The sequence below is a fragment of the Anguilla anguilla genome, chromosome 1, assembly GCF_013347855.1.
Source record: "Anguilla anguilla isolate fAngAng1 chromosome 1, fAngAng1.pri, whole genome shotgun sequence".
Lineage (NCBI taxonomy): Eukaryota > Metazoa > Chordata > Actinopteri > Anguilliformes > Anguillidae > Anguilla > Anguilla anguilla.
The window spans coordinates 33,299,212-33,315,992 of NC_049201.1; the positions used below are offsets into that span (position 1 = coordinate 33,299,212).

At 40.9% G+C, this 16,781-nt stretch overlaps 1 protein-coding gene across 6 annotated transcripts in view; it reads left to right on the forward strand.

The window, feature by feature from the left end:
* Positions 1–16,781, forward strand: part of LOC118229507 (protein FAM184A-like) — a 142,389-nt gene that overhangs the window by 83,065 nt on the left and 42,543 nt on the right. For all 6 annotated transcript variants that reach the window (XM_035421500.1, XM_035421539.1, XM_035421518.1 and 3 more), the window contains exons 10-12: positions 1,485–1,697; positions 3,185–3,338; positions 3,604–3,731. In XM_035421500.1, the coding sequence (XP_035277391.1) occupies positions 1,485–1,697; positions 3,185–3,338; positions 3,604–3,731 (495 nt within the window). The remainder of the gene's footprint in view (positions 1–1,484; positions 1,698–3,184; positions 3,339–3,603; positions 3,732–16,781) is intronic.

The following is a 16,781-nucleotide window of genomic DNA, read 5'->3' on the forward strand; positions in this document are numbered from 1 at the left end:
TAACTTCAGTCCTGGAGGACCGTAATGGCTGCAGATATTTGCGGTTTCCTTTCAATCTGCAGTCAGTAAAGGCATTAAAAGAAAACTAAAGGCTGAAAAACTTACAGAGCATTGTTAGTAAATGTGTATCAGCAATTTGAAATTAATTCCAGGGTTTATTATCGGAAATTTGTAATATATATTCATTTATTAAAAATGTCCTATTTTTCACTTGCTATCCAGTCAGCTTCTTTCAGATCTGCTCCAGTGTTATTTTTCTATGTTATCCATAACTACTTTCGCCTACCCTTTCTGGGAATGCTATTTAAAAAGCTAAAAGCAATATCAGAGATCGTGGCCATACTCCAAATCCCCCGCACTCTGGACTACTGAGGCTGCTTGCATGGCAGAACTCAGTATGTCCTCTTGATAAATTGGATATTGATTTCTCTCTGTAGGAGCATTGTAAAAAGTTGATTAGTGGGGATTCCAGGCAAAACCTCTGACCTGTTGTCCCTAATGGGCTGAAATGAAGGTCTGATATTTATAGTTAGAACTATAGAAAGTTGAAAACACACTACTATTAAACTGCACTGCACCTGTATATAACTGTGTAAGTCACATAGTCTACAGGACTTAAGTTTAACTGCAAAAAACTACAATTACAATTACAATTTCAATTACAACAGAAATACTACACAAAACAGGAAAATAGGACCTGGGTTGCATTTTACATTACCAATATGTAAATTCTAACAATGGCTGGGGTTTTCCTTTAAGAGCAAGTTGCGAGGACTCTTTAGGCAGTCAGTGACGTAAGTTAATCACTTGGGCTGAAATACAGCAAAAAGCATCATTCACTGTGGCACTCTAGCAATGGAGTTTGACTCTAGCTCTATGAATCAAGGCAAGGAGAACAGCAGTCCTGCTTCTGTAATATCAGATGCTTGTCTGAAGATGTCTTACATGTCTCTGTGAAGAAATACATCATAAATGTCCCCAAAACATTTTGGATATCAGTGCTTTTGTCTTGTATTTTTTAACTATGTGAATGACACAATGGGCTTTATGTTCATTTAGACCAACACCAGTATTGATTTGTATATGAATGTTGCACTGTGTACTGGTATGAGAGGCTGAATCCAAAAATTGCCCACAAGCTCTTTGACAGCACAATAAAGGGTGCCTTGTTGTTTATTGAAAAATTATGTTTTATCTTACCAATACTGTTCAATGTGCAACAGCCAATTCATTCTGAAAGCTGTTTGTAAACATTGGTTTTGAATAACAGAAGTGGAAAAATTAACCCTGGAGAATGTTTTAAGTTGGTTACAACAAATGTACACAAAACACATACAGTCTTTTTAAATTAATTTTATTCCTAAGAGATCAACCCAGGGATGCCTGAGATTATGCGATTTTTGCTTAAGAGAAAGGCACCAGGCTCGAGAGGTGTAATTTGAAACTACACATGAGCCCTACCCACTTCACCTCTTTTTGCCCAGATATCACTGCTCAAACAGAGCCTGGAGCTGCAGCTGTTGCAGTCCCAGAAATCCCTGCAGCAATTACAGGCCCAGTTCAGTCAGGAAAGGGAGCATCTGAGCCAGCAACTGCAGGAGCTGAACCAGGAGCACCAGCAGAGGGAGCAGGGCCTGAAAGAGACCCACCGTTATGCCACCCGCAGACAGGAGGAGGCTCACCAGCTGGAAATCAAGGTTTTCTGCCCCACACAGACTCCTCTTCTTTGGACTGTCCTTGTCTTCATCACCCCTCTTTGTTTCCACCCCTACACCCTCATTGGCCAGGTTTCATCACTGGGAGCATGTTACTGTACGTGCCATAGTCATGTCCCAATTTCACAAGAAGGAGGAGAACATTCTGATCTGCACAGACTGCACAGCAGAAGAACAAAGCTGATGGCCCATGACTTTGCCATATAGGCAGCTCAAATGTAATACATCAAGTAGAATGCTGTGTCAAAGCAAAAGAAATGACCTAGCTGAACAAATTCATAGCTACAGATAATTCCTTGTTGAGAGTTCTTCTGGCTAGATAGTTAATAAGCTTGAAAAGCAATTAGCTTCAGGTAGCTATGCTTGTAAACCATATGACAAGGTTAAAAATGGAGTGAGTTTGGTAACAAGCTTGTTCATTTGAATAGGGTTCAACTCTGAGGGACTTCATCAGAGTTAAATGTACTCTTTTGAATTGATTTAATATAACATATTATGAATGACAACTTGAATAAGCTTGATAATCTATATAATTTCGGAACAGTTAGAATGTTAATTTATATGGAGCATATGTTAGTTTGCAAGAAAGAATACAACTGAATAGAATACAACTGAAGGCCAATTATCAGTAGGTTGGTGTTATACTTTTAATATTCTGGGAGAGGATCATGACCAAAAACACTGGTACTGTATTAATTTGAGAGTGAATATTTTAAACCCCCCACCTCCCTCTCTCCTCACCACTTGCCTCCATTTGAGTCCCATTCAGTGAAATTGTAAAAGCATGTGAAAGGGGGCCTGTAATGAATGAAGTAGATAGAAGAGAGGGGGTGGATCTGTCACTCTTATCTGTACATGCTGCTGGTATTAGCATTTACTGGAACTGATTATTGGTCAGGAGCGACTGCAGAACCGTTTTACTTTACCCAATCCTGGCTTACCGGCGCTTTCTGAAGTTACATAATCATACCCCTGCTTTGTGGTTACATGTTATTATTCAGCCTTGAGCAGTTTGTCTGTGTCTGATCATCAGCTCTGCATGTCTTCACTGCTGAAATGACCAGACTTTGAAGTCCTGCAATATCCAGACTGACTGCATCATCACTGCTGCACCAAACCCAGTGATCTGCTGGTTCTAAGCCATCAGTCTCCTTGTACGTCTTTCTGTGTAACTGTTTGTCTCTGTCCGTGTATGTTTGTCTATTACTCAGTGTCTGCATGTCTGTCTCTTTTTTCCTTTGCCCATAATCATTTATCCATATCTATCTGTCTGTGTATGTCCCTGTGCTTCACTGAGTTTATCTCTCTATCATTCTCTCTGTCTGCATTGCTTTCTATTGGTTTCTGTCTGACTGGGTTGGTCATTGTATATCTCTCTGTGCCTGTCTGTCTGTTTTTCATACACATGTGTGTTTGTGTGTGCGTGCATGTATGTGTGCATTTGTGTCTGTGTGTGTGTACCTGCGCAGGAGCTGGAGGCATGTCTGAGACTGAAGCAGAAGAAGGACCTGCAGTCGATGAGAGAGGGGCACCGGCGGAGTTTGGAGACACTGCATCAGCACTCAGAGCAGGAGCTTCAGACGCTGCGCTTCGAGTTGGAAGATGAGGGCAAGGCCAAACTGGGTAACCAATGAGTGTCTCTCTATCTGTCAGAGCGCATTTTCCATTGAAAGTGTTAACATCTCTGTAGTAAGAGCGCCCTCTCAACAATTTAACATGACTGTAGTCAGAGCATGCTCTCACTTCAACACGAATAGCCCTTTAAATGTGTTCACGCCATTGACAATAGCACATCATTTGCACTGCCATGTGCGTTAGTTTTTATTCTAATGCATCATCAGTGGAAAATCTGGTGAGGCTGAGATCCATACTACCATTTCCTGTGCAGCATCCCTGCGCTCGGAGCTGAATCACGTCCATGCCTCAGCCATCGAGCACCTGCGCCAGACCCAGCAACAGGAAACAGCTGCTGCCAAGCTGGAGCTGAATCACATTCTGGAGCAAACCCAGAAACAAGTGAGCCTCACCAGTCTTCCTTTATCTGTATGAGACATAGGGTGTGCTGGACCTTATGTGTCAGACTGCATGCACAAAATACAATATAGAGTCACTCTCACGCAATTCAAAGAATACCCATACCAAAACAGTAGCATTTTTGTTATTAGCTTACATATTTCTTCATTATCATGAGTGGCAAGGATAGTGCTAATTAAGCACACAGGACCAGAACCCTGCGTCATGTACGTGGTGAGTTAACCCAATTAGTTTGTTGACATTTTGAATCCAGAATTTTAGGTTTCACAAAGCAAGTTCGCAATTCAGCCAGACGTATAACTGACTATAGACTATGCATCTGTCTTTGTCTGTTCGTTCATTTTCTCATTTGTCACACTGTAGTATTATGTGCCTGTGACAAACCCATTATTTCCTAGAACTGTCCGTCACACATCGGCTGTGTCCCAGTATGAAGTCAGCTGCCTTAGAAGGCAGCATTTTCACAATTTTGCACACTTGTCCTTTGTAGGCATGTCCCAAACCTAAGTCATTAAAAAATGTGGCCTTCTAAGGTGCATTAATTTGGTTAAATTTTAAGGCAACATCTGATGCATCCCATAGGTCATATCAATTACCTTCTCGCTTTCATTAAATTAATGGCGGCTCAAACCAGTAAAGCGGTGGAAATATGAACATACAGTGAACTCAATTTGTTGCAGTTATGTAAAAAAGTGCATTTTAATTATTTACAGTAATATACAGGAATAATGTTTTTAATGTTCTTAAAGAGCATATTTCAGGTTGAAGACCCCAGTGAATCAATGTGTCGGAAAATTATGTAGGAACTAGATTGTCATAAAAAATATACTTATATATACACTACAGTGACTTCTGGAGTTGTTTTTGTGAGAGAATTTTACTTCTGCATCTAAAAACGCCAAACCGGACTCGGGGCAAGATGGCGGACCGGGTGCAACCTATGCTTTGAGCTCTGTCGGCTCGTCCCAGTTTTATACATTCTTTACCATCCATTTCTTATTATTCGGTCCTTTTGAACTGCTTATACTCCCTCCACTATTTTAACTGTAAAATACTGAAAAAGGATTGCACCATGACGACGAAAAAGAACCCTATCTTAGCCCGCTGCAACGAGGCAACTGGCTGCCATGATTATGCTGCTAAGACGGAACTTTCCACCGAGAACTCCAAAAGAAAAGACCCATTCTCGCCGATCAAGAACCCACCAGCAACTGAAAGGAAGGACACAGGGACAGAAGGTAGAGAAGGAATGAATTCCGTCTTGGAAGCAATAAAACAGCTAACTGATAAGGTGTACACACTCAGTACCCAGCTACAGCAGAACACCATCATGCTGGCTAGCATGGTTAAGGCAGTCGAGTTCAATGCGGCAGAGATCAAAGACTGCAAAACTCCCCATCATGGTCCCCGAACATCAACCACATTGTGGACTCGGTTCACCGACTAGGCAAACGTGAAGAAAACAAAACAAGTCATGTCATCATCCAGTTCACTCAGAACTCGCTGTGGAAGATGACCAAGGATTCCAGGGTCTGTAAAGAACTTGGGATCGGCTTCCTTGAAGATCTCTGAAGGCTGACGGGGAGTCCCGAGCAACGCTGTGGCCAAAGATACAAGCAAGAGCAGCTGGAAAACGGGAATACTACAGAGGTGGTGCTGGATACATCAATGGACAGAGAATCACTTAGGGGGCTCATAAGATATATAGACGGCGGTCCATATGAATAAGCACTAAAAAGGCCTTTTGATTGAAATAAACAGGTTGGATGGTTTATTTGTAATATTTCATATTGAAGGGACATTGCCTATCTTTTGGGCTTCTTTTTTTCACTTCTCTTCAATCACAGTCAGTCGGACTCATTAATATTTACTAGCGGTTGGTAGCTTATTTGGTCAAAATGAATGTCTTTTTTTCTTGTATTTCACTTAATGCCAGGGCCTTAAGTGATAACATTAAGAGAAAATCAATATTTTTATTTTGTAAGGGCGAAAAAGCTAATTTTATTTTGTTGCAAGAAACTCACTCAAAACCAGAGGATGAAAAATTCTGGGTAAACCAATGGGGAGATAAAATTCTTTTTGATCACGGTTCCACTAGATCAGCAGGGTTGGCTAACCTGTTCTGTAACTCACCTGGTAAACTAGTGACATCTAGAATTAGTAATAATGGTCATCGGCTAATTTGCGTCCTGAACATTGATGAGCAATACAGTACTCTGGTTAATGTTTATGGATTTAATAACCTAACTCAAAACTGACAGTTGATTTCAGATGTTTCCGATGCCATTGAAAACCTTAAGCTCATCTATCAAACTCCAAATGTAATTATGGGGGGTGATTTCAACATGGTTAATGACGAATGGCTTGACTGATATCCTCCCAAATGTCAATACATCTCTTATAACCCTATCCTATCTGATTTCTGTAGCACTCACAGCTTTTTAGATCCTTGGCGCCTTAAACAACCGGACACCAAGCAATATTCCTGGTTCAAACCAAATAATGCAACAAAGTCAAGAATAGATTTCTGGTTAATTTCTTTTTCTGTAATGAACTTTGTGTCTGACTGCTGTATGTCAGCAGCTCCTCTTACAGATCACTCTGTTATTAAGTTGATTTTTAAACCCCCTGGTGTTTGTGGCAGAAACAAAGGGTACTGGAAATTTAATTCTAGTTTATTAAAATGCCAATCGTTTTATGATGATATTAAAACCATAATCTCTAATGTGATGTCTGATGAATCTGTGACATCCTATATTTTTAAATGGGAATTCTTGAAATTTAAAATTTGGGAATATTCCATTCATTTTGGAAAATTGCTAAACAGAAGTAACAAATTATCAGAATTTAACATCATTAAAGAAATGAACACTTGTTGCAATAAGACTTCACCTACTGAAAACGATAAACAGAAATGACAAACTCTGCTAACTAAACTTGATGAAATCTATCTTAGAAAAGCTGAAGGGGCCTACATAAGATCCAGGGCGAAATGGATAGAGGAAGGGGAAAGAAGCACATCATATTTCTGTCGATTAGAAAAGAGAAGGCAGGAGAGAAACTCAATCAAGCCTTATTGATTCATGGCCAAGTAATTACAGATCCAGTCTTGATTGCCAAGGAAACAGTTTCTTTCTATAGTAAATTATATTCCTCAGCCTTCTCTATTGATGATGCTGATTCATTCTTCAACCATATCAAAGATCTTATTCCCCGTACAGACGATGAGTTCGCAGAGTTGTATGATGCTGGTATTACTTCGGTTGAGCTGGATAAAGCAGTAGAGAGTTTGTCTTTAGACAAATCTCCAGGCAGTGATGGTGTTACAGTCAATTTCTATAGACATTTTTGGGACTTATTAAAAGATCCATTCTTAACTGATAATATGACATTTCCTTCCGCAATGAAACAAGGTATAAAAATATTAATTCCCAAGCCTGGTAAGGACCCCAAAATATTAGCAGGGGCAGATTTAGTCATTTTGGGGCCTAAGGCAAACACAGGCATGGGGCCCTCCACATCCCTTGTTTTTTTATTTCATGTTTCTATCTGCAACAGAGGCTGAGAAATAAAGGTTTTAGTTAATGTTGACAATTCTGTCAAGTTTCAGAAAACCCTCAGGTTTTAGGAGGTTGTTTACAACAATGCCTTAGGTTTTAGAATGTTTTTTTAGAGGGCACCTTATGTCTAAATGGGTTAACAAATGCACCCACTGTAAAATCTTATTTTCATGAACAATATGATCTCTGTATGATAAGATTGTACTTTATTGTCCATTCACATGGGAGATCTGTCATTGGTTGTCATCATTTACCTTGGTTTTCCAGCAAGTTCTCTGATAGAAGTTGTTTATGGTCTTCTGTCTTCTATTTTGTGTTACTAAAGTGAGAAGATAAAACACAAGACAATAGGAGGTCAATTATGGAGACAAAAATAATAAAAATGTTTACCTTTTCTCTTTGTCCCTGTCTTTCTCTTCCTCTCTCTTGAATGTATTTTTTTATTTATTTACATGGGTTGAGTTTGTCTTGCTTTCTCTCCCTAATCAACTCAGCTTTAGTGGGTGGGGAACATATGAAGGGAATCTTGGGCTGTATTGTTGCGTCAAGAGTAATCAGAACAGTGATGGATCTCTTTCATGGATTCTCAGAAGTTGTGTTAGGTCATATGCCATGAGGCTATATTGTGTATGGCTGGGAGGCACAGTTTAGATGGCCATACTAATATTTGACCTTGCGAGCCTTGGCCTCAGCAAATCGTGCTATCACTAATTCCAAATCCAGTGACTTCCTGACTTCATGCTCGATGGAGAGAACAGCAAGTGCAGACAGCCTGTCCTGTGACATAGTTGACCTGAGGTAGGTTTTAGTGTTTCAGTGATGAGAAACTTCTCTCACCTGAAGCTACGGTCACAGGGAGAGTGAGAAGAAGTCTGAGAGCTATACTCAGATTTGGATATAATGTCAAGGATATTCTCCTTATATATAAAATCAAGCATCTCAGATGGTGATGAGATATGTGTGTAGAAGGATCTAACTGCACCCTTTATCTCAAGCTTCAGGTCCTCTGCATCAATATCATCCATTCTCTGCTCCAATCTGTGGCAGCATTCATTCAGCTTCCCTCCCTTCTCAGTGCTTCTCATTATGTCAATGGAGTAGTGAAATCCATGCAGCTCATAGAAGGTTTCCATGTGTGAAAATCTCTCCTCTAATGTGACAAGGGCTGTATCTATTAGAGGCAGGAAAAACTCTCTTTTGAAGAGCTCTTCTGCAGTTGACTGAGTTTGCTCTCTTCCTTCATACTCAAACTGTCCAGTTGTTTTTCTCTGACGCACCTCTGGCCAGCTCATCTCCACCTCAAGCCTCTCTGCTATCTCCCTGGCATCTGTTTTGGCAGAGTTGAATCCATGATCTCGAAGGAATTCTGTCACTACCCTGATTTCTCGACTGAAACTTTGGGGCTCTGCAGGATCTTGCTCACTTTATTTATCTAGAACAACACATGGTACCACACAATGAAATCCTGTCCTTGACCTGAACTGGTCCTCTCTGCACTTTTGAGCAGCGCTCTTTGTCTGACAGCTGTTTCAGCCAGAGTGCTGGGTCATCTTCAAGTGTAACACATTGGTTAGTAGGGTGACTGCTACTTACTAGTTGTTGATTATTATCTGTATCGCCATCTTCGTCAGTTCCGTTACTATCTCCAGTCGAAGTTGAAGGATCCTATAAGGTTGTCTTGCAGCATGTAGCAGCAGCATCGCTTGAGCAACCTGGGCTGGCACTGCTGGCAGCAACGGGTAGCTCCTCTTTGCTACTAGTATTAGCAATGCTAACACTAGTGCTAGCGCAAGCAGCGGCTTCTTGCTGCTCTGTAGTAATGCTAGTGTCGTCAGTAGCCGCCGTGAAAAAGGTTGTTACCTTTGGCAGTTTTGCTACAAACTGTTTACTTTTTTCAGCACCGCTGGGGTAGCTTCGCTTTATTTTTCATCATTCTACACGAGTTGGCTACTGTCTTCCTGAATCATTTCTGCAGATGCGTAAGATCATGGAATAGTCCAATGTAGTGGGGACTGAGGGGGGGCCCCTGAGACACTCATGAATTAGGCATTCTGATGCCATTTTAGCATATGGATTTTAGACATAATTAGCGAAAAGTTTAAAAAAACTTTCTTAACCATAAGTTTATGAGGCGTTTTATGGGGCCCTTGGTAGCTTGGGGCTTAAGGCAATTGCCGACCTTTGCCTAATGGTAAAGTCCGCCCCTGAATATTAGATAATCTTAGACCAATCACATTATTGAACAACGACTACAAAATTGTAACCCAGATTTATGCTAATAGATTAAAACAGAATCTACATAAAATTATAAGTGATTCCAATCTGGTTTTATAAAGGGTAGATCCATTCACAACAATATTTGCTTAGTGCTGATCTTTTAGATTATAGACATTTAATAGAAGATGACGGTTTTATTTTATTTCTTGATTTTTATAAAGCATTTGATTCAATTGATTCAATTTTCCATTGTTTAAGGTTATTAGGATTTGTGGATAAATTTAGAAACATTATAGAATCTCTTTATGAAAATACAAATAGTTCAATCTCTTTACCAGGAGGTACATCATCCCGATTTACAATCAAACATGGGGTTAAACAGGGTTGTCCTCTTTCTCCATTTCTCTTTATAATAGCTACTGAAATGCTTTCTATCTTTATTAAAAATTCAAATATTGCTCTCTCAGATGTACTTGGGAAACCAGTAATCATTAGCCAGTTAGCAGATGATAAAACCTTCTTTATGAAGCAGCTAACTGAAGTGCCCAAGATATTACAATTGATTCATACTTTCTCCAAAGCCTCTGGTCTAAAGCTAAATTTGAACAAGTGTGAGTTAATGTCAATTCATCAAAGTCATTTAACAGAGGCATACAACATTCCTATAAAATCCACTGTTAAATACTTGGGCATACATATATCTAAAGATTCAACTGAAAATGAAAATATGAATGTGTGGAAGGTAGTAGATGAATGCCAACCTAGACTTAACTCATGGTTATTGAGAGACATTAGCTTATTGGGTCGAATCTTTCTGACTAAAATGGAAAGCATTTCAAGGTGTATTTATCTGGCATACTCAATGGCTATTCCAAATAGAGCTATTAAAAAGATCAATCAGGTTAATTTTGATTATATTTGGAAAAGGAAAATTCACTATATTAAGAGAGCAGAGATGACCGAAGAATTTAAAGATGGAGGCCTACAAGCTATCGATTTTGATTTTATAAATGGAACCTTGAAAATGAATTGGTTAAAATCTTTTCTGAACAACAATAACATTTGGTACCATATTCCCAGAGAAATATTCAAGAAATTGGGAGGTATAGAATTTTTACTTAAATGTAATTTCACAATTCAAAGACTCCCAAATTATCCCTTTTTTACCAGCTGGCCATTTTATATTGGAAACTCTTATACAATCACAATTTCACCCCACATAATACACCAATATGGAATATTAGATATATTACGGTAAAAAAAACAAATCATTGTATAACAAGGACTGGATGGAGAAAGGTATTTGGTCGGTGACTCACTCACTGACTCACTGATAGTAGTGTCAGTATCATTTCATACAAGAATTAAGATATGATTTCATTGGCAATCATAATTCAATAACTAAAGCTATCCCCAATTCTATTATTTGTTTAATTAAAGGAATTTTAACCAATTCTACTCCTATCACCCCTTGTCTCCCACAACTTTTAGTTGGAGGCTGTCCCAATCTATGTGTAATCAAAATCCCAAACAAAACAATTAGAAATATGTTTAATAACATTTCATACCCTATAGTATCTTACAGAATCTCAATTTCACAATTCTGTTCAAAAAGAACTATTCACATGTTACAAACTAAATATGTCAAATTCCCTATAACTCCCAAAACAAAATAAATACATTTTAAAATTTTAAATGGAGTGTATCCATCCAGTGAACTGTCACAACGATTTGGATTTGAAACCAAGAATTGTGTATTTTGCGATGATACTGAAATTACTGATCATTTATTTTTCCAATGTATGTATTCTGAAGCTTTATGGCTTGATGTACATGACTGGCTTCACCCAAAGGTTTTTCTACTTGAAAACTTTTCTCAAAAGGACATTGTTTATGGACTCATCATGGACAATAACAAAGATGACTTGCTGGTTAATAACATTCTTATTCTTGGAAAATTTTATATACACAAATCAAAGTATATGAAAGTGAAAACTAGGTTTAGTTTATTTCATAATGAGTTTCTTTCTTATATAAAAGCCCTTAAAGTCATGAAAAATAAAAATGCAATGGAACGTTTTAGCATAATAGAAGAATATGATTGACAAAAAAGCCCTAGCCCGTAAATATATATATACATATATATATATATATATATATATATACACTGTATATATTTTATTTTAATATCATTTCAATCTCTGTCTGTTTTGATTTGTCTTTTTTTCTGTCTTTTTATTGTATGCACCTGATCATATAGGTCTGATGCGAAGATCTGAAAGCCATGTTGTTTGTATATGAGAATTTGTTCAATAAAAAAAAAATCGCCAAACCGGAAGTGACGTAACAGAAGGGAGATCAGTCGGTCAAGTTGAACAATAAAGAAGAATGGATCTCAACACTAGTTTTGGACACTGAAGAGGTTGTAAATGTTTATGCAAATGCATATGACGGACCACAGCCTTATAATTATGAGCCTGCTTAGGCGTCCAAGAGACCAGAAACAGACAAGAGTTAGAAGGAATAACGGTCAGAGGAGAGAAATTGAGTTGTGGTGTGAGGAGAACCAGTGGAGAACTGGGCAGGTGTCTTGGTGTGTGACCAGCGTTAGCTTATAGATATATCCACATTATATAATACCACTAACCTATTTAAAGACACTCAATTTCAAAAATAACGTATATAACCGAAATATTTTGAGCAGTAATACTTACATAGCAATGATGAAATCTTATGAGACAGAGACAGTAAATCAATGATACAGTTCTATCCGCTTCTGTCTTCCTCCAGAAAACGATGTCAGCTAGGTCTATCAGCAAACAAATGGCTTAGCTATGCCCACAAGTCCTCAATAATATATATTTTCCAAAAAATTATGAAAAATCGTTGACGTTTCATTCTTTTACTGCTACTAGTAGAGCAGATGAGCTCGTATATGGAAGGTATTGTGCATTTTATGACTAAAGCGTGAAACTTTCTCCAGTGTTTCTATAAACCATGAAGTTTATTTTTAGACATGGAGACATTTCAGATTTGACCTCTGGGACTAGGCAGAGGGCAAACAAATTTCAGGCTGTCAAATTTCAATTTTTTTCACTTTTCTCAGGCATAAAGGCGGTATACATCAATTATGTTTTATTTTTACGCTCTTATTAGACATTAGATTGCACAGAACTGCTGTAAACTGTGTTTTAATAAAGTAAAACATGAACAAATGGGGAACCCCCCCCCCCCCACACACACACACACACACAAAAACCCAAAAAGTGGACTTCACACAGGATAGATTTGACGTGTTAAATTTGACTGAGCAATGTTGTTGTCATGTCGGCATCACTTAACCCACCCTACGATGACATTATCAGTTCAATATGGTCATGTGTGTCCTTTCTAAGCCTAGCAGTCTCCTGAGCATGAGCAAAGGGCAGTGCACTTGAGGGCAGCCTTTTTGCACTTGCAGCGCATAGTGCACCCTTTCTTGCTGCCACAATGGATAAGCTCGTAGCAGCTCTGTGAGGCTTCTGGAAGGGTGGTCCACAGTGGCTGCCATCCCGTTGCTTCCTTCACCCAGCCCCAATCAGAAGGGCTTGGCAGCCCAGGGTCAGGTACTAAAGCTTTGCTCCAGACATTGGCCTGATAGGTGGCTCGCTTAATGTGTTGCTCTAGCGCAACCTTCGTGGGTGGGATGTTCTCCAGAGCTCTGGATTTCTGAGTGAAGAGCTGTTTTCTAGCTTCATTCACCTCCATGGTGTCGCTCGTCCTATCGTACATCAGCACCACAAAGCGCTCCAACAGTGACTTGGACAGCTCACTCACATCACCTTGCATCTGCATGAGCTCATTGAAGGCCTCGGTCACTTCAGGGAAAGCCTTCCAAGTCTCCCATGCAGTTTTCTTTCCTCTTCCAGCAAATTCTGAGACTGTGTCACATCCCGTAAGTGTGTGGAACAATGGGAGAGTGGCACAGGTACTTGGATCCAGCTCATGAACCCCAATGTATCTGAAGTTGGTGCCTGTACCAAGAGCAATCCACATTTCCTCAGGCTCAATCTTCCTAAACATGGCCACAGCCAGGACAACAATGTCAGTGTCTACAGTACGAATAGTCACCTTCTTGCAACCCTTCTGAACAGCATCTGACACATGCAGAAGCAATCGTGCGTCTGCTTCCTCATGAGAACATGGAGTGAGATTTGTCAAGTCTGACTGGGCAGGAGAGCAGAGCACCATCTCCCCGTAAGTTGTGTAGACTTCTTTTCAATCATCTACTGGGACGCAAGTGACTTGCTGGGAGATGAATCCAAATCTGTTTTGTTCTCATCAACACACAGGTAGTCTTTCCAGTGCTTTGGCAGTGCAGTGGTTGGAATCACCCGTCTCCTGATTCCCTTCCCTCTCTTCTGTCGGGTGGTGCCTTTCAGACTGTCAGGGATGTAGACATCCCAGACAATATCAAGACGGCTCGTCTTCTCAAGCTGGGATTTTGCATATGGCACAAAGACACTGTCAGCATAGTCCTGGAAGGTCTTTGCTGTACCAGGATTCAGCATCTGGACCACAGCTGCACCATCAATGAACATAGCATCAACCACAGGAGCAGGTTGTGAGTCAGTGTCTTCAGTCATTATGCCGTGCAAGAGGTCTGCTTTTGTACCAAGTCGCATCTTCCCTCCCTGAGACAAAAGATGGTGGTGCTGCCTGATTTTCGTGGCTGAAGAATTGATCCAGATTGCCATCACGTATTTGGCAAGACACATACAGCCGTGAGAAGAGATTGCAATCACGCTTCAGTGCTTCAAGTTGTATCTTCTGCTTTGACTGTGTTTTCATTGGTGGGTGGCTGAAGAGAGGCACCTTGTTCTTGGGCAGGGTATCTGTGACTGGCTTTGTTCGCTGCTCCAGCCGTTCTTCCACAAAGGTCTTGTACTGTTGTGTACCCAAGGACTCCACCTTCCTCACTGTGTCTGCGACTGATGAATTCATGATATCTTTGGAGTCAAGCACCAGAAGATCTTGACTCTCTTCAAGAAATGGGTTCCCCATCTCTTCGATCACTGCTGTAAGGGACCTAACATGCTTCACAAAGGCTTCTTGCACTGCTGACTGCTGCTCATGGTGATGGTTTTCACTTTGTGGGGAGCATTCATTCTCAAATTCTGTAGTCATTCTGGCAATTTCTGGACCTGCCATCCAGCGTCGCAGCGCCTCAGGATTCTCTGTAAGGCCAACTGCTCCACCAGATCCTTTGATGAGTGCATTGTTCTGTTCATGGCAGTGGTCAGTTGCCATGGCTGAGAACTTGTTGCTTGTTTTATGCACAACAAATTTCCTGGCATGGAATTCTTCCAAGATTGCTGGGTGTTTCTCAGAGAGGACCATCATGTCACGGAGATGTACCGAGAGCCACCTGGAGTAGAGAGTGTAGTCCAGAGCAAACATCCAGGGTAGGAGCTGTGTGAGGGTTTCCACATAGAGCTGAAAGTTGCCCTCCCGCAGTGATCTGATGTACATGAGCATGAGGACCTCGAGTGATAGGGTTTTTAGCCAGTAGTCAAAATGCATGCTTTCGCTGACTCGCTGTAGGCACCATTCTTCATATATTGGAAGGACTGCTTCAGATGTGCAGTGCTCATTGTCAGCCTGGTGAAGTAGCTTGTACAGGCTAGCAGCTGTAACTTGGTGGGCATGACGGGTCTTGGTCACATGGCTGGCATGGATGAAAGAATCTGCAGTGCCAGGGCTTGCGATCTCAGCCTGCACCAGAGCATTTGTCCATCCACTGTCTTCAAGCCAGTCCCCCAGGAGCTGCAAGCACACACAGATGGAATTTTGTCCACATTACACAAAATTACAAAATTACAAACCTTACTGACCTACACTGGCAAAAATTCAGCTCCCTTCCCTGTATCTTCATTATTTACCTTTTATGTATGATACTTCTAAAATAGTAAACTTATACGTGTTTAGACTTATCTGACAATAATCACAGATTACCTTTAAACTGAAATATTGGGTCCTACCTTCAAGATAGCTATTTCGATGTGGATCCCACCGAACATGATCACAAAGTGGTTCTCTCCATGGCTGTCTGGCCACGTCCACTGGATCTCCTTGGCTAAGGCATAGAGAGGTTAGTCCGCAGCAAGAACAGGCACCTGCCTAGGGTTCAGGTGATGAACTGCTGCTCTGACAATGTCCATTGAATGTCTTATTATGGCAACAGAGTGTGCGTTGTCCAGAAATAAAGGCAGTAGTGCATTAATGGCTGCAGGGGGGATCACTGTCTGCTGGATACCAGCATGGTAGGCAGACCACGATACCCAGCTTGCCTTGTTTGTTTCCTGCTCCTCCAGGGCTGCCATCACTGCTCTCAGCCACTCATACTCTTCATCTCTTGTTTTTGTTGCCATCTGGAAATTAAGGGGTCTCACGGGGCCATTCACTGTGAATTGCTTTGTCATTAGAGCAACTGGTGGCACACTGGTGTATGCTTGTGTCAGAGGGATGATTGACCTAGTGGATGGAGTGGACTGGTTCATGACAAGCACCCCACGGTCAGAGCCTGCACATTCATGTGTGGGGTGCTGTATCAAAGAGATACCAGTGCCATGAAATGAGTCCTTTGCTGTTCCAGAACTTGGATTGTGGTCAATATTGTCCATGGCAGCTGTTGTGAAGAGACCTTTGCGCATTTTTGGTGGGCACACAACATCTTCCAGCTTGAAGCGTTGGCAGACTCCATTGGCAATGTCGGCTGACACTTGCAGGAGGCGATCACATGACACACACATCCCCAGACTGAAGAGTGTCAATTAGCCCTCTCTTACGTGTGACAGCATGGACTTTCACTGTCACGTACAGTGGAAGTGGAGTTTCACGGTCACGGCTGTGACGCACTGTAACTGATGACTTTGCTGCCCATGTATGTTTGACACTGTTGAAAACCAACAGCTGTGAGACTGTTAGAGCGGCGGTTGTAGTAGCTGTTTCCACAAGCTGAGTCTGGTGCTTGATGTTCGCCCCATCCAGGATCATGTTCACCAAGGCCAAAAGAGATGGCAGTACCGACTCTTTCTGACAATTAGGATGGAATGAGCCGTCAAAGTTGAACTTGGTGACAAACATCTCTCTGCGTACCACTTGTGCTGCTCTCACCAAATGCATGGCATCATTGTCATGGTCACAGACCTTCTTGAGAGCATCTCTGATATCCTCCTGAAATGTGAGAAGTGTGTCTCTCCCCTGCGAATGTGCC